This window comes from Phyllostomus hastatus, unplaced genomic scaffold, assembly GCF_019186645.2.
Source record: "Phyllostomus hastatus isolate PE091 unplaced genomic scaffold, TTU_PhHast_1.1 phas_contig_40, whole genome shotgun sequence".
Lineage (NCBI taxonomy): Eukaryota > Metazoa > Chordata > Mammalia > Chiroptera > Phyllostomidae > Phyllostomus > Phyllostomus hastatus.
In genome coordinates this window covers 47,876,859-47,896,129 of record NW_025333872.1, presented here as the reverse complement: position 1 = coordinate 47,896,129, position 19,271 = coordinate 47,876,859, and the positions used below count along the sequence as shown (strand labels likewise).

At 41.5% G+C, this 19,271-nt stretch overlaps 1 protein-coding gene across 1 annotated transcript in view; it reads right to left on the bottom strand.

The window, feature by feature from the left end:
• The window catches only part of KLHL32 (kelch like family member 32), a 184,603-nt gene that overhangs the window by 105,265 nt on the left and 60,067 nt on the right, over positions 1–19,271 (bottom strand). The window contains exon 4 of the mRNA XM_045843238.1: positions 6,773–6,880. Coding sequence (XP_045699194.1) covers positions 6,773–6,880 — 108 coding nt within the window. The remainder of the gene's footprint in view (positions 1–6,772; positions 6,881–19,271) is intronic.

Sequence of the window (19,271 nt, the reverse complement as noted above, 5' to 3'; positions counted from 1 at the left end):
CCCAAAGGAAATAAAACGTTCACAAATTAGGGCATTCAGTGCACTGGAATTAGTCATTCATTTGAATGTTTACATCATTATTTTACTCAAATAAATATCTATTTGAAATATAAATCTCAAAAATTGTTTGGCCAGTTATGTTTTTTTATCTTGAAAATGACCACAAAACCCATATGGTTTTGCTATAAGTTGGTTTGCTTTTTAAATATCTTTTAATTAGAACTGTGAAACTCCCATACACTACTACTTCATACAAATACTAAACGCTTCCAGCAGAGGGCTCAAGAATTCTATTCTAAGGAAGGTTTAAAAAGTTCTTGTCCAACAGTGGCTCAGCAAATAGCTTTCTCAATTCCTGCAGTGTGAACTACACCCTGGGTAAGCTGCGACCACACAGCACCACAGATTTAACAAGGGGGCACCGGTCAGCAGGGCGTAGAGACGGTCATTCAGAACAGCTCCTGCTCTACGGGTAGGAGCCCTCCCACGTGCTTTACTTTGTCTGGATCAACTGTTCTCCATGAGGAACCACAGGCTTTGGGACCAGTGATGCTGGTATTGGGTCCTCCTTGGAGAAAAGCAGGCTTCTGAGGGGTTAGTCTGCACATGGGCTTCTAAAATCTCACTTCTCATTTTTTCACAATAAACAACTAGGTCCCCAATCTGTCCTTTCCACTTCTGACCACCAAGCCATGCCACAGGCTTATTATACCTGACATCTTGGGAGCCATGAAAATTCCATTTGGCGTAAGGTTCTTGTCTGTCACGTTGGCCAACACGTTCTATGAAACTACACATGGGAATGTGTAACATCTTCACCCCCAAACAGTAAGCACACACATCTGCTTGCTTGTTTGTTTCAAAAAACCCACTGAAAAAAGAAAATCTCTCTAAAGGCAAACAATGGGGAGTTTCAAAGGATCTAAGAAAGCAAAAAGTCACTGATGAAATTCACACTTCTTCCCTTCACTTCACTCTTCTCAAGCTTTCGGCGTCAACAGTCCAGCTACAGGCTCTGGCACATCTCTGATGAGAATTAAGGTGAGGAGGAAATGAGCACTTTTTGCACAAGTCTCAATATTCTTCCTTCGAATGTAGATTTTAAACCGTTCCCTCTGGAGCCTGGGGCACAGAGCAGGTGCCCTGGGGCCTTTTGCCAAGCGTCTGCGGTTCTGCCTGGTGAAGAAAGGCCTTGGCAGCTAACGTATTCACAGACTCCTAACACTGCTCCCAAGGAAAGCATTTAAGAAAAATTCCTCCCAGATATGTTCCATGTCAACCATTTATTTCAAGCAGGTTATGTTTTTAAGTCAATCTGATAGGGACTTTTTCCATGCAAAGTGACACATCCATCCCTGAAGGGATGGTCCACGGGAAGGCAGTTCTAATTAAGATTCCTGTCACTCAGCTTGATGCTCAGGTCTCCAGAGAAAAGCATTTCTGTTCTGGAGAATGCAGTTTCAATGATCATCAAGATGTAATGCTACAGTCTCTGCCTTATCAGGGAGAGATAAAAAAAAATACCACGTGAACATATCAAGGAATCAAATGCGAATCGGGAAGACAAACTTACTATTAAAGACCATGAAAATTTAGGGATGGATTCCTTTAGTTTTGGATTTCATGAGTATTTTTACATGACCACAATATAGCTGGAAAAAAAAAGTTGTTTTCACTTAGTAGAGTATCATACTTGTGTAGATTTCCAAAGGCTTCAAGACAGTAATAGTAATGGTTACACACAGTGTCCCTGGCAAAGTGGCCCTAAAGTACTCTCTGGATCAGGGAAAGATCATTAGGATGAGGGTCCCCACAGAGTTGGTTCTGCCATGATATGGAAATGCCAGGGGCTGGAGTACTCAGATAATGAAAAGAGAAGCAGGTGAACAGAGATACCAAACAATCATTTTTCTTCAGATGCCATAGAGGACACAGTTAGCCATGGCTGACAAAGGCAGCAGCCCCTGGACATGGGCAATTTTAAAGAGGACTACAGATGTCATTACCATTTGGCACACAGTTTCTCTCTTGACTGGGTTTTGGGAATCTCTCACAGGCTATAAGGGACAGAACCAGAGGACACTTCTCTGGAATGAGAGGAAGCTAACTAGGTTTCATATAGAAGGTATTCAGCACAGTGCTTGGCATATAGTTTATCCTTCTTGCCACCAGCATAGCCAGAGTGTGAAACAGTGAGCTTCATTGTGGTTCTCAGTCCTACTGGCTTCCAAGTTCGGTCCAGTAACTCAAACCCCTAGAGCTTTGTTCCAAGACCCTGGGGGCCGGAAGTCCTTCCAAGTTCAGAACAGCACTGTTCTGAGAGAGGCGTCTCGGTATGACTGCTCCTTGCATTCTGGCCGGGCTTTCTTAGCAACACCTGCTTGCTCCTGGGAGGCTGACCTCTCGTCTGGTTTGGACTGGGATTTCTCCTCTCAGGCAACACCTCCATTAGAATCCCTTCTGCCCCCTCCTTCCTCACGTCTCTTCTACTCAGGACTGGTCTCAAACACAAATTAATTCTTGGCCACAATTGGAAAGTGAGGAGATTGACAGAGACACGGTGACAGAGTCCTATTGCCCATCAGAGTGAGAGCTTGTGGGTGGTTTAAAGTTCACCTTTCTCCCTCAGGCAGATCTCCCAGTGACAGTTTACATCACACCATTTGCTTTTGACCCGACTCCCAGGGACAGCCTAGAAAAGAGCCTCCAATGCAGCCTGGCTCCTCCACCCTCCATGGCTGGTTCTGCTCTGTTTGTCCATGCAAGGGCACCATGGGGCTGCGGTGCATCCTGGGCTCTGCTCAAGCTGTGTCCTCAGCAGGGTGTGCCCACAGCAAGGGCACGTCTCTAGTCAGTGTGAAGGATTAGAGCACGTGCTTGTTCAGTCCTGTGTAAGCTCCTTGGTTTAAAAAAAAAAAGTGCATGCATTTTTAGAGCTTGTATTAGCATTAGAGGAAGTCTGCTTTTTCTTTAAAACTTCCTGGATGAACCCTGTGACCAATTTTAAGAAAGCTAGGCTTTAGAGCAGTGTATAAGAGGAACACGCACACATCTTGTTACACCGACGACATTCACTCATCACACCCACTCTGTACTTCCAATTTCTCTCCCAAGACAGCAATAATTTCCAGACTTAAAATACTTACATCTGATACTGTGATTACTACAACTGAATAAAGGTATAATCAGCTGACAGCAGAAATAGCTACAGGTATGTAAATTCAATGTTATCCCAAGTTTTTAAGTCTAATGTATAGTGTTCACAATGGTAAATAACAATTCAGAAACTGAAAAACTATTAATTTATTCACACTTGCATGTTGCAAATGCTTTGCTTAATATTAATTTCAATGTCATAGGAAGAGAAAGCAGCTTTTTGCATTTCCTAAGTATACTACAATGTCAGTTTCTGCTATCATCTGTGTCTACGTCTCAAAGGAAAAACAGGTTAATATAAAGTCATTTTGGCATTTAAGAAATGAAACTGCTATAGGTATTGTCCAAGACACACTATATGAACTCCCAAACTGCAGCAAAGACTCACCGGATGTCAAGTACAGGGGCAGCAATCAGAGCCCTGTGGGCTGAGAGTTGGAAAGGCCCCCGGGTGAGAGAACCCTCAGAAGAGTCCTTTCTCCATGTCCAAACACTTCCCCTGCTCCTTCACCACAGTACAGCCCAGTCTGGCTTAACATCTTCTTAATGATGTAGGACACTAAGAAGGCATTGGCTTTGAATTCAGAGGACTGAGTTTGACTCTGAGGGCCAACAGACACGGGGCACATGACCTTAGTCATCCACTGCACCCTCCTGGCTTGTTGTCTTTACAGTGGGACCACTGCTGTCCTCAGAGCTGTCCAGAAGATTAGGTCGAGCAGCACACAAAGCGCTCGGGGCAGTCCCCCAGCTCTGGCAGAAGGTGCTCCGTGAAAGGTCAGCCCTGCTGTCCCCTCAGCACACAGCTGGAAGGCTGCGTTATCCCTGAGCATGGCAGGTTTGTCTCCCTTCTGTGGAAGCACATGTCAAGAACAAGTCCCTGGGCAGAATAAATGCAACCCCCGGGCTGGTCCTAGGACTTGCCTTTCTATTTTTTTAAGCACTTATACCAGATACCTAAATATATTTTTTCTCATTTGGCCTTCTTTCTCCTCCTAAGAGTAGAATATGAGCACAGGACTCCTGGGCAATGGGATATGGCTGCCCTATGCAAACTTTCTCCCTCTTCCCAGGCAGTTTTCTCACCTTTCAGAAAGTCAGCTCCCCTTATGCTATTTTCAGTTCACATTTCACAGACCTTTGTGCCGCAGGCTAAACTTACATATGTTGTGAAAGAAGCCACAAAGCAATCAAGGTAAACAGTGAGGCAGCCGCTAACATGTGCCTGAGTGGCCTTCACAGCAACTCCTGTGCCCTTTTCTTTACTAATGATGGAACATGCTCTGTAGCCCGTAGCCTCTGAGCTTAAAACACTGTTAATGAAGCTCAGTGCAGAAACCAGTTTCTTGGGTTGCTTTATCAAAAAAACAATATTTGCCATTCTATCCCCATTTACACGTTAGTGAGGTGTGAGCTATGGGTGACTGATCGTGCTTTAGAGATGGGCAAGTGCAGGTGTGACTGATTCAGGTGTGAAGAGAGAAAGATGCACAAGACACAGTTTAGAGTTGGTATCTTTCTTTACATCCGTACATCAAAAAAGCATAAAACACATTATTTACTCCCTTCACTAGGAACATGTTTCGGCAGCTCTGTGAACAATAACTGTTCCCTCATTCCCTGAGGCATGAAGTCAGGCCGGGCTAACGCTAAACCTGTTACGTCTTCTTTCTACTCTCCTTTGCACTTCCTACTTGATGGATGTTTGCTTTTTTTCCCTTTTCTACCTGCTATTTTCATTTTAGCTGCCAGAGTTGCCTCAACTAGTCTACAAAACATTTTTCAAACTCTACTAGTTCTAGAAAAGGAAATGAATAATATCATACACTTAATAAGCCTCCAAAGAAGGAAATTTAGTAGGAGAGTAAACTCCCATTTTTCTTCAGCAAATACAGCCTTCTCTGGGATGGTTTGCACTGGCAGGCCCCATGGACCACACCCTCCCTTTTGTCCCCACTGCATCTTGGATTCTGTTCCTGTTGTACCTCCCCTTGCAGTGAGGATATGCAATTATGCACCCTCCCATCATGGTGAGGATATGCAATTCTGTATCCTTCCACCACAGTGAGGATACGCGATTCCGCATACAACTCTCCCCTCAGCAGGATGTGGACCCATCAAAAGAAGAGGCCCTGAGTTTGGCATACAAGACACTGAACATAGCTGGAATTGAAGAACAAAACTTTATGAAAGAGGATAAACATCCAGTTTATGTCTGTGTTGATTTAGTTGTGTAGTTTTGAAATAGAAATGGAGGAAGGGGAGCAAAATGGGTGAAGTGGACCAAAGGTACACACTTCCAGTTATAAGATGAGTAAGTCCTGGGGACATAACAGAGGCTGCAGTTAACAACACCACATCATGCACTTAAAAGATCTAGCATAGCAGAACTAAAAGTCCTCATCATAGGAAAAAATTATAACTGTGTGGTGATGGATATTAACTAAACTTATTGTAATAGTCACTTCATAATATTTACACATATCAAATCATTATGTTGTACACCTAAATCTAGAACAATGTGATATGCTAATTACATCTCAATTAAAAATAATTTATAAAGGAAAGTTTTGTGTGTCCTAATACACACAAATATTTGTTTCACTAACATAAAACTAGTTAAGAACCACAAAGCTTCAGATCTGAATTTATATTGTCTTTATGCAGCTTTGCTTTGATTTGCTCTGATAACTATACAATGTGTGCCTCCTGTATTCCATTAGTTGTCCTTATTGTTCTTTCATTAAAGTGAGAGAGAGAGATCAATGTTCTCTGGAGAGGTCCGTAAGTCCTACAGTTTTAATAATGGGCAGTTTTAGCGTTCTAACCACCACATTCTAATCTATTACTTAACACCCTCACTTTGAGATATGTGTGGAGGACAGGGTGCCAAGATGCTAGACCTAGCCTTTGGGGCTTTACATTTTTTAAAAATATATTTTATTGATTATGCTATTACAGTTGTCCCATTTCCCCCCTTTATTCCCCTCCACCCTGCACACCCTCTCCCACCCACATTCCCCCACTTTAGTTCATGTCCATGTGTCATCAGTTCTTTAGCTTCTACATTTCCCACACTATTCTTGCCCTCCCCCTGTATATTTTCTACCTACCATCTATGCTACTTATTCTCTGTACCTTTTCCTCCTCTCTCCTCCTCCTCCCCTGTTGCTAACCCTCCATGTGATCTCCATTTCTGTGGTTCTGTTCCTGTTCCAGTTGTTTGCTTAGTTTGTTTTTGTTTTTGTTTTAGGTGTTTTTTTGGTCTTGCTTTCAAGCCCATAAAACCATGACCAAGTCACTGAGATTCAGTGATAACAATGAGACCTCAAGTTTTCTTGCAAACTCCCATTCAATACTTCTTTAGGATATTTTAAAATTACAGCAGCAAGCCACTGAGCTAAGATTAAAATACCATGTTCCTTGGGTCATACCTAAAATCATACTGCTTTGCTTACATTTCCATAGTTCAGTTATAGAATTAAAGATGTAAAATTTTTAAAACATCTAACTGAATAACAAGAAAAATAACTAAATTTCACACTTAAAAGGGGAATCTCTTCTGATTAGATACAGTTAAAATGTTCAGCCCCTTAGCTGACATTTTGTACCATACCTGTCCTGTGTATGCAAACTCCAGAGCCTGCTTTAAGCCAAGGCTGGTGACGCCGTGTAAGTTCACCTCGTCAGCGCCACTTTCCACCATACAAAGACTGAACATTGCCTGAGGAGGGAAAGAAAGGAGAAGGCAGAGAGTTATGGGACTTCAGAAGCGAGAGAACAAGACAAAGTTCTAGAGAGACTAGGAAAGAAGTTTTACAAGTTAAATATTGATTCAGGATTTTGAAATGCTTTGACAGAGCTTCATTCATACAAGCCACTGCAAATCACTTTGCTGCCTCACCAGGTACAGTAACACGCCATCAGCACTGCACACCTCACATGCAGAGTCCCATGTAATCCCACAGCTGTGCTCGGGCGACTGTGTTTAGACTCACTGAACTCATTCTCTCCATCCTCGGCTCTCCCTGCTATCGTGAAATGTGTGGCACTCCCAAACGTTCTGCCAACAGGGCATGGACAGTAGCACCCTTGTCTCCCAACTTTTCTTCTTTTATTCTGCCCCACATCAGTGACATATCTCATCCCTCTCTCCTGCCATATATCACACACTCTGTTTCAGTGGTTCTCAGAGTGTGGCTCCTGGGCTGGCAACATCGGTATATAGCCCAGGAAGTCATTGTAGATTCTTGGGGCTGGGGCCCCAGACCGACAGAAACTCAGGGTGGGCCAGCAGCCGGTGTTGCAATGGGCCATCCAGGTGACTCTGGCGCTCACTAGATACTGAGAACTACTGTCTAAGTTATTCAGTGAAGATCAATTTGCCTCCAAACCAATTCTCCAAATGGCTAACTTACTGAAAAGCAGTTCTTCCACTGAATGATCAATATATCAAATGGAAACCTGAATATTAAAAAAATAAAAACTTGCCAAATTAAACAAATACATGGGTGTGTGCTAATGCTCCACAAAAGCCTTTAACCAGTTTGACTTAACAGGTAGAAAGAGAATATTCAATACTGTGTTACTGATGATGAAGTACACTATTTAGACTGTGCATGTCTGTGTAGTGAAGGATTAACCTGATCCAAAGACAGCTCTGGCCTTTACCCTGGGCTTCTGGGGTGTGATCTCCAGGCCCTCAGACAATCCTGCCTGACAGGAGTGTCTTTGTCTGCCTGGGGGCCTTGACCGCTGACAGTCCAGGAACATGATTTACGATGGGGGCTATGGGCCACACCACATCAGGCTGACCTCCAGAGGAACTGGAGACGAAAGGTATTAACTTGAGCTCCAGGAGAGGCTGGTGACGAAAGGTTACATACAGGAAGTTTGTGATTGAGCCCCAGTAAAAGCTCTGGACACAGAAAGCATGGGCGAGCCTCCCTGTCTGGCAGTCCTCTGTGCACCCTGTCACACAGCACGGCCACAGCGAGTGACACTGCAGCTCCACGGCAGGAAGACGGCCAGCAGCTCGGTGGTTGGTCCCCGTCTGCACTCTGCTGGGTGTGTCTCTTGCCTGGGCTATTTCCTATTTGCATCTTTTCTCTGTAAAGGGCAAACCCAAGAGTATAAAAACTTTTAGTGAGTTCTGTGACTCCGTCTAGAAAATCAGGGAACATGAGAGCAGTTTGAGGAAGCCGCTCAAACTTTCAATTGGTGTCGGAAGGAGAGAAGTCGTAAGGGGACTGTCCCTTCAGATTTTGCAGTTCGGTTAACTTCAGAAAAATAAAACAAAAGAGGAAAAACAACAAGAACAACACACCTACCTCATTGTTCTATGTGGTAATAGTTCAGTTTACCCTGAATATTTTAATTTTAAAAATGTTGTATTTTGTTTTGCCAATATATTAATAATATCTTTTAACAATCTTTTATTTTGATAAATTTATTTTTGATCCTCATAATTCCACACATTTTAAATTAAGAATATATTTAAAGTTCACAAATCTACTTTATCACAAACAAAACAAATCTAACCTCTAAAACCTAATCTTTTAATCTATCCTTTAGAATCTGTCCCAGGCACACAGTCCACAGGCAGGCTGGGTTGCCTGGGTAGTGAGGGAGTGGGTGGGCCAGGCTTCCCGCTGCCCACGCCAGCGGTTTGGGTGCCGTGCGGGTTCCAAACACTGGACTTGAAGTCACGTGATCTGAGGTCTGGTGACGCACAGTGGTTAAGGGCAACCTTGTAACCAAACCACTCTGGGCTTAATCACTGGTGAGTAGGACAGACACATAACCTGTGACTCAGTTTTCTTATTTAAAAAATATAGGCCTAATGAACTTGTTTAAAGATTATATGACAGCACATATGTAAGTATTCAGAACATGGCCTGATAATAGGCAAGCTCTGGTGGAATCTATATTTTGTGATCACAAAATTGAATACAGTTTATTTTGTATTTTCTGGTTAAAAGGATTGCTATGTTAGAAGTACCAGTTTCTGGGGTTGTTTTGTTTTTAAGGAGATGAAAATCAACTGTGGCTATACACAAAAAAATGCTAATAGGAAATCGACTTTAATGTAAAATGGATTCTGCTTATGCCTTTGTAGAAGATATGAAATTTTAAAATTAAAAAGCACAGGTCACAGTAAAAAATCTTTCAATGTGTCTAATTCTGAATTTGCTTCTAGACTTGGATAGCTGCTTTTAAAAGCACGTGAAAGAAATTCAGTTGTTTCCAACATCCTCCCAGTTGAAATTGCACCTGATAGGGTGACTGGCTGCTCCCCATTGACCCCATGTGCAGAGCAAGACCAAAATGACTCAGACTGCAGGAGAATTATCTAGGTTAATGAAGTGGAAGAAGGTTTCTGAGAGCAAAAGTTAAATAACAGAACAAGCTGCCAAGGGAGTTTTTTGATTCTGCTTTCATAGGTGTCTTTCAAAATCAGCCAGGGCAATTGGCACAGAACAAGCATCCTCAACCAGACAGATTTGAGCTACCAAACTTGAAGCCTGGCTGGGGAGAGTTGGAGCGAGAACACAATCCCTTAAATAATACACCTATATATTTGTACATGTTTGCATAAGCAATAAAGGAACACCATATTGGCCACTGTGGTTATGGAATATGACTATAGAGAGAGGGAAGAGACTATAATTTTACTTCATTTACATAGTATTATTTGGACCATTACAATGGACAAGTGTTACCCAAGTATTTCTAAAAACTGCCTTTTGAAAACATTATTTTTAATGTTCAGGACTGTGCTGGAGGACACATCTGAATCAAATCTGGTTCTATAACCTACTGGTCACGTGGGCAGTTTACCTGGAACACGCAACCTTGGTTAATTTGTTAACTTCTCTAAGCCTCAGGGCCCTTATCTGTAAAATGAACATAACACCAACCTCATAGAGTTGTCCTGATGATTAGATACAATTGCGTGAGGTCAAGCACCATACTTGGCCCACAGAAGATGCTCAATAAATAGGAACTGTCGTTCTAATACACACTGATTGTCCTACTCTGCTCACCCATGTCTCCTTTTGATCCCAGTTGGACTGAGGGTTAAGAGACAGCCCCCTCCCCTGCCCTCCCTTCTGCCCAAATCCATTCTTTTCAAATACTTTACCAGTGACAACCCTACTCAAATTCCAAGACTGGCTGCAAGACTTCACTTTCGCCACATACTCCTACACCCGACTTTAAGGACAGACCTCATTGTAAGATCACAACTATAAACACCTGACTTCCGTTCTGATATCATAGCATATAGTTTTAGAAATTTAACATTACAAATTTAGCACATCACCATTTTTAACAATTAGAAAATTGGTTAATTAAAAATAACTATTAAAAGGTAACTATTAAATCAAGGTAAATGTTTTGGGTTTAACAAACCTACAAGGCACCTCAAATGGGAAAAGGCTTACAAGATACCACCAAAGTCAGAAAGAACCTGGCCATGCAATAGAATGAAACACCAGCAGCCTAGGCTGCCCGAGCTTGTGAAACAATGTCTGGAGACCTGCCAGAGCCCATGGGGAAGGACAAAGCCTCTTTGGTAGCAAAAGAGGTGATGAGACCAAAAGCGCTATCTTTTAGCATCAATTTTCCTAGAAAGGTAAACTAAGCTTCGTGAAAGTGGGTTCCATGCCTTCTTTGTCCACTGTGGAGAACCTGGACCCTAGCACTGCATGCATAAACAAATACAGGGGAGTGAACAGGTGAATAAATGAACAAGCTCTTCAAAAATTCAGCTGTGCATGACATCCAGCTTTTCTACACTGCACTAAACAAAAATAATTAACATGACATAACAGGGAATTTTCACAATGTAAGATGTTTTAGACCCTGGGATATAAAATATAGCTAAAGTCAAAGAAAAAGAGTATCTACCATAAGCTAAACACTAATAAATTCAAAGCTAGACATCTGGAAAAAATTAAGAACATACGGTGATGTCCTCTATGAAGACACATTCTTCCAGAGCACTGGGCAAGGCTCTGCCTACACATCTGAAAGCGCAGCTCAGGCCCTTCCTGGTGCCCTCCGCACTGTCTCTGGGAGAGCCTGGGCCAGGCTGGGATTCACAAGGCCCTCACAGCTCCCTCTTGGCTGGCAGTATGCTGCCACCTCCACAAATCTTTCTAATTGAAAACCCGGTTTGTGAGAATGCAATCCACTTTAAGTGCTTTCTCAGGGAGAGTTTTGGATTTATAGTGTGTCATTTCTCCCATATTTCACAAGGAAATGACACAGATTGAGCCCTAACATCACAGCATGTGAGTTAAGTTCCCTTGGGTCACACTTGTTCTCACGAGATGAGCTACGACCAATTTTAGGTCGGTACGTTATGCCTCAAAACTGACCAATGAAAAGTCTATGTCTTCAAATATAAGTAGCACGACAGCTGATGAGACTTTTTAAGCACCTAAAGTTGGTGAAATATGGTCTTTTTAATAAACTAGCTGTAGCTTTGGAGTTAACACGAGACTTGGACAAGATATCCTGTGAATTACCAGATTACAAGGAATTCAGTTGATTTTACAGGTAAAATAACTGGATTGTTTGGGGCGCATTCAACCCGTATCTTCTATGAGAGAGTTAAATAAAAGTAAACAAACATGTTTAAGGAAGTTATTGAAAAAAGCAACTCACAATGATTGCAGCGAATCTAGCCTGGTCCCCTACCTCTTTCATATGCCCAAGGTTACTACAATTAGCAGTGTTTACAATGGCCATGAGGCAATCCAGAGATATGAGCTAACTTTTGAATCACTAAAGATTACATTTTGCTCAATTTAGTGTTAATGGTGATTATCCTTTATTGCATTTTGGTTATACCTCACATATAGAATGGATAGTAAATCCCAGTTAATGAGACTATTCAATTAACCACAATAGCCCATTTCCCTGGCATTAAGGAGAGAAGGGTCCTGACCACAGCTGAACTGGACTATTTACCTTCTTTATCTACCAAATGCAAAAGCAATCCAATCCTTTTGGGGAGTTTAATGGCCGGAAAGAGTGGGGAAGGTTTAGTTGGAGAGTTTTTTCTCCCTTAGATATTTTAGACCTGTTTTGATTCTTCCTCAAACAGTACAGTAATTCTCTCAGAGAATAATGTATCAGGACAAAAACAGTAAAATTATATTACTATAATTATAATTAGGCAGCAAAAATTAATATTGCTAAAATACCAGTTTCCCCTCACCTTCACCATGCAAAGAAAAAACCATGTTATACACCACAAACTGTGAACACATTGGTTTTCCCAACATCTTCAAACATGTAGCTTGTTTATTCAAAAAAATTTAGATATATTTCACAGCTTTGCTCTTGGCACGGTTGCTTCTTAAATTTACTACATGGTGATAATGAGCCCTTCAAAACCAGCATGATTATGGCTTTCCTATTTCTCTTTAGCATCCTCCTCCTCCTCCTGAATGCAGCCATGTGTCAGCTATGGGGGTCTTCTGAGGGAGAATGGGAAGGAAAAAGACACAAATCAAGTTTGTTTGTTTTTTTCTTAGCTAAGGATACAGTAGGTGTGAGGGCCAGAATCTGTTGCCCATCATGAACAGGAATGGTATTTATCCCGTTACTTGTTACGTACTCTGGAAAAGGGCACACACATCTGGCGTTAGCCTCATGCCAGCCTCTCTGACCCCTTGGCTTCCGCTCACTCCTCTGGTGTTCCTGCTAACCCTGGTCTACGGTCATAGCCCTTGGGTATGGGATTTCAACACTTTACTGCCCACTATGTAAAGAAGTCCTTTCTTTTATCTTTAACTATCTCTCAGGTATGGAAGGATGGCACTGTTACTCTTCCTTACTGAATATATTTGAAAAGCGATTACTGAGTGAATCTTTCCTGAGCAGATGCCTGTTAGTCTGTCTTTCACAATCTAAGGCTGCACTGACTAAGACCAAACCCGGGCTCCCCACGTTCTGACAGCCGTCCTCAGCCGTCTGGGGCCTGCAGGAAGGAGCGACTGAGCAGATGCAGTACAAAGCCTGAATAAACAAGGGTAGTAGCTATAAAGGAAAAACAATTTTAGAGGACACTAACATGAAAAAAGCTTGAAAGTCTGAAGGGAAAAAAAAGAGTTGATGCAACCGAGGGGACAGAGTGAGGGATTCTGTGTTGGTCAAAATTTAATCAGCGTTCAGAGGGAATTTTTTAAGAGACAGAAGAGGCCTTTATGTGACTCACCAAAGGTGAGTGGGTGTCTTTTAAGTACCATTACTAAAATTCTAGTTTCTCTTCTGTAAATGGAATTTTAAAACTGGAAGGTACTTTAAAGATCACTGACCCCTCACTACTCCATGTGTGGTCCCTAGGCCACCAGCATAGGCATCACCCGGGTACTTTGTTGGAAATGCAAAGTCTCAGGCTCACCTCATGCCTACCAGATGGGAAGGTAGGGTTCAACAAGAGCTCCAGGTGACCCACATGCACACTGACATGGAGGCACAGATGCAGTCGGTCCTCTGCCCCTTGCAGCACACCTTGTATATCTGACTACCCGGAGTGACGAGACACCCACTATTTCACATGAGAATGCAAAGCATTACTAATGCCTTCTAAATACAGAATTATAATCACCCTCTCAATGACCTTCTACCCTTGTCCCTAGTAGGTCAATAAACTCACTGTGTTTTCTGTCCAACAGCCTTTCCCATATATGGTAACAGCTCTCAACTCTCCTATTAGAAAGAGCACCTACTCCAAATTCTCTGAGTCATAACATGTTAGTACCTAAAGCATATGCTAAAAATCCTGTAGTCCAGGCAGAAGACCTGATTCCCAAAAAGGAGAGACTGATCCCCCAGTTCAGGAAAATGAGAGAGGTGGTTCCTGCTTCAGAAATAAAAGTTAAGGGAAGTCCCAGGGTTTCAAGAGTGAGGCCTTTGAAGGAGTAAATCATCCTGTGGTCTTAGATGGTGGCAGTGGCAGGAGCCTCCAGGCAAAGCCATCGCACCACCTCCCTTTTCCCAATTACTTTGGGTGGCATGCCCTGGTCCATCTCCTTCTGATATTTTCCTGAAGAGGAATTTTGTGTGGCTACCTCAGAGTTGCTATTCACACACATCCCTCAGATCCATTCCTATGGGATTCAGAAAGTGGAAGCCTTTAAGGAATTTCAGTTTGCCCCAAAGAATGACAAGGCAGGGTCTTGCCCACCCAATCTGATGTTGGTGATGGCTGCCCGGAGTCCTGCTGAGAGCTGGGAGGCCACATTCAGGCTCACGTGAGAGTGGTCAGAATCCAGTCACTGTGTCTGTCATGGTGAAATGACAGATGGGCCCGCCCTGCATCACAAAGCATGCACATGTACAAGCACTAGGACATGCCATGTCTGTTCCAGAATTCATGGCACCGCCACATATAATCTGTTACCACTCTTCTACAGAGAACTATCTGGACCAATGTTGAAGATAATAGTGCAAAATCACCTCAATTATCAGTGATTATTCTACTCTATTATAGAATTGTATACCTAAAACATATGTAATTTTATTAACCAATGTCACCCCAATAAATTCAATTAAAAAACCAATGTAAGTTAGTAATTACTCTTAAAATTTTAACCCTAAATTCAATAGTTCCTCTTTATTTTTAATGTCCTCTCTTAATATCTTTTTCTTCAACATACTAACATAAAATAAGGTGTGTAAGACTATAAATATAGGCTCCCAGTGCAGCTGTGGAATCTCTCTGCAATTTTTCCTTTTACTCATCACTTTGGTTTAACAGCTGCGAGTCCGGCGACACAGGCTGGAGCCACTCTCCGTTATTAGGCACACATGCAGAGGAGGGCAGGCGCCCCAGCTAACACACTGTTCCTTCTGACTCCATTAGTTACTAAGCAACCACTGCACTGGAACCTTCCCCATCCGAGGCAGAACAGGCCAGTTCAACATGAAGTGTTTGGTCTGTCCCTTATGTTACTCCTTTTGCAAAAACATTTGTCCATGCAGACTACGTGAAAAGTCTCCACATCCTACCAAAGGAGGGGGGAACGTATTGAAGAATAATCCACAAGAGTTCGAATACCTTTCAAAAGTAACTAGAAGAAGGAATTCTTTTAATCCCATGAAAATGCATACAAGTATATATATATATGATTTTTGAAGTAATAAGAACAACTTGAGAGGAAAATCTCTCTCTGCCTTAGAATCACAAGTCTCTAAATGAGAAGAATGATGGTAATTCAGTCTTTCAGGAATCCAAGCATGCAAACCTCAAATCCAATCAACATCAGATGGGCTAATTAAAAGCAACTGATTCAATAAGCAGCTGGATCATCCCACAGTGTGGACAATTCATTTTGAATCAGTTTTTGTAAAGATTATAAACAGAAACAAGGCATGTCTATAGATCCCAATAATTCCATACACCAATTCATCAGATTCACATGATCAGCTGTCTTGCCTCTCTTTTATAAAACATCTGTCCTTGCTCAACGATCCATTTCTAAAGGTTGAAAATTTTCATCAGCTTTATTATTCTTCATACATGCGTTCTTGTTCTTTCAGAGGAAGCTAAGGTTGACTTTGTCACTGCAATTAAATAAGCATGAGTAATAATTTGAGTAATAATTATAAAACGTTATAATTTCAAAGGCATAAAAGAGATGTGGCAGAAGATGTGAAATAATCTTTCAACACATACTTGAAACAAATACATAGAAAGAGCTTAGCACAATGACTGCATAGAGTAAATGATAAAAAGCCAGCTACTGTTATGACATTATAAATATTTTTCTAGCTTTGTAGTATTTACATTCAGTAAAAGTGAATCAGTTTAAATGGAAGAATAAAGGCAGACCAGAGTTCACCATTCTCCATTCACTACAGTGAACACAGAGCCTTACCAGCACACTGATGAAAACAACAGTCATCTAATCTGAAACGTGAATAATTTCTCTGGCATCGATGCAAATGCTTTACAAAGGGAATGTGACACTGATTCTTTAGAGACTCTCAGCTTTCCATTTAAACAGGAAAAAACATTTGGCCACTACCTCTGTTAACTGGTACTTCACCTTAAATTGACAAAGGGAATTCTATTTTTAATGACAGTGTTTACTAAAAGGGAAATGATAAAGCCTGATTAATTAAAAAAATAAAAACAAAATCCATACACCTTTTGGTGCTCACAAGGTCCTATCCTAAAGAACATCTCAAAGCAACCTTCTATTTATTCCCCCACTTCAGTTTCTATAACAGGCAGATGTGCAGCTGTTCATTGTCAGCCAGGCAATTAATGCTTATCGAACATCCACAGGGTGTGAGGCTCCTTAACAGACTGCCTATAAAATGTCAGATTGACTGCTTCATTTGGCTTTGCTGAATGTCAAGGCCATCATTAATGGTGCTGGGGGGTTTTTTTTGGCTAAATTTAAAAGCTATTTCATGAGGCCTCTTCTTGGTAGATATTAACGAAATAACTGATCATCAGATGTAAGTTGTATAGAATGCCAACATCTACTCATAGACAACAGTGGATTATGATGTAGGTGAAAAATTGAGCCCATTTTAAACTATGGGTAATTTTTGTCAATTTCCACAGCTTCTTGGAACCACATTTGTTTGTAGGGTATTTTTTTTTGTTTTTTTGTTTTTGTTTTTGTTTTTTAGTCAAAATTGCCTTAAAAAAAGAAAAATCTATTGCAGCATTTTAGAGTCCTCTTCTAAACCAGATTCTGTTATTTCCAGAGTTACAAGTTGAGGAGAAGAGACCATACTCGACCACATTAAGTCCCCAACTAATTAGTCAAGGACTCTGAAACCTATGTAGCCAGGCACCCAGTTTCCCCTGCCTCCTCATTCCCTAGTGACTTCAGATGATACTGTCCATGTAAGACAAGGCCAGCTGGGTCCAAGACAACAGCAAAATGTCTGCTAGGTCACAAGGCTTTTGGACTCAGTACTTAAATCTTTCCAACAGTACATATCCACTGAGAATCTAAGTTCTGTGTTGGACAGCAGGTACAATCATCACTGTCCTGGTTTTGAACTCCCTCTCAGCATCAGCAGTGCCATGTTCTCACAAGTAGGAAGAAAACAGCATGCCCAGTGTCTCTGAGCCTTCCTTTGTTCCCTAACCCTACAGCTTCTATTATCTCACAGAGAGATCTGTATGGGTAAAGAAAAAAAAATTTAGTTTCAATAAAACTCACCTGTGACACAGGTAAAACTGACAGTTTTGTGTTCACAGCTCTATCTGTAGGCCCAGACATTCATGTCACTGTTGTGTAACTATGACCCACAGGCCCAGAGGGGAGCGAGCTCTGGCCGACTAGGCCTATGACTCCAAAAACTTAAAAGAAATCGGAAACTTTTTGTCTTTACTATTTTTTTAGTTATGTCATATATAAGTCGAGTCTTCTTTTAAAATTAGGTTATTGTCAAAGAAATTAAAGTCTTGCTTTATTAGAAAGTGAGATTTGAACAAATCATAAAACTCTCTCTCGGAAAAGAGTGGTGTGGGCAGAGGAAGCAGCTGTGCAGAGGTTCTGCGGTAGAAGCGTGAAGGCAGGTCCCGGCAATGTAGAGGGGGCCAGGGTGGCTTCGGGGGGAGGGGAGGAGGACCTGATGAGGTGGAATCACGGAGCCTGAGTAAGACATTGGCTTTTACTCCAAGTGAACGTTGAAGTCATCAGAGGTTGTTGAGTCAAGGTGATATAATCTGACTTTTGCTTTTGATGAGATCACTGGAGCTGCAGTATTGAAACAACTCCAAGGGACTGAAGACTGAAATAGGAAGATAAAATAGGAAGGAGAATATTGCAAAAGTCCAGGCAAAAGATGATAATAGCTTGCACCAGGGTGGTAGTAGTATAGAAGTGGTTGGAGTCTGGGTATATTTTGAAAGTAGAGCCATGGGACTTGCTGGCAGTTTTGATGTCAGAGGGTGCTCAGTGTTTTGGGGCCTACGTTAATTATAGAGTTGTTGTTAACTGAAACGTGCAGTGAACAGGTATATGGGAGGAAACTGGGAATTTCATTTGGACATATTAGATTTGTGATGCCTCTTAAACATCCAAGTAGAGGTAATAAGCAGGCCTTTGGGCATACAATTCTGGATTTCAGGGGAGGGCCTAGTCTGAAGATATATATAAATTTGAAAGTTATCATCTGTGATGATTAATTTTATTTGTCAACTTGACTGAGTCCTGGGTACTCAGATATTTGATCAAACATTATTCCATATGTATCTGCAAAGGTGTTTTTGCATGAAATTAACTTTTGAATCAACATACTGAATAAAGGAGACTGTACCTCCCTAATGTGGGTGGGCCCCATATAGTCAGTTGAAGATCTTAATAGAACAAAAGGCTGAATAAGAGAGCGTCTTTGCCTGACTGTTCAAACTGGGACACTGGTTTTTTCCTGCCTTTGGACACAAACTGAAACATTGGCTCTTCCTGGGTACAGAGCCTACTGTTTTCAGACTGAAACTATACCATTAGCTCTCCTGGGTCTCCAGTTTGCAGAATGTGTAGGTTTGGGACTTGTCAGCCTCCATAACTGCATGAGTCAGTTCCTTATAATGAACGTCTTTATAAATATATATATATATATATATATATAATCCCATAGGTTCTGTTTCTATGGAGAATCCTGAGCAATACATTATTTTTCTATTACACACACATACATATGTGTAAAGCCGTTAGAAATATGAGATTATCAGGAAAGCTGGTATAGACAGCAAAGGGCAAGGACTGAGCCCAGGCCACTCCTATTTTAAGACTTTGGGGAGATGAGGCAAAACCAGCAAAGAATATTGAGAAGTAACAGCCAAGGAATAGGAGGAAAACCTGAGAAACGCAAAAGCCAAGAGAAGAAAGTGTTTCAAAGAACAGGAAGTGATTGAGATGCTGATGAGTTGAAATAAAGGGAACTGGAAATTAATTACTTGGCTCTATTTTATTTACAATTTTTCTACCTATGCTCCTAAGTGAGATGTGGTTCTCATTTCTTTAGCTGCCTCTGTATTTTTGTAACAGAATTATGCCAGCCTTATGAAATGATGGTGTGGCTTTCCACTTTCTTCTGGACTTAGAACAGGTTTATATAATACAGGA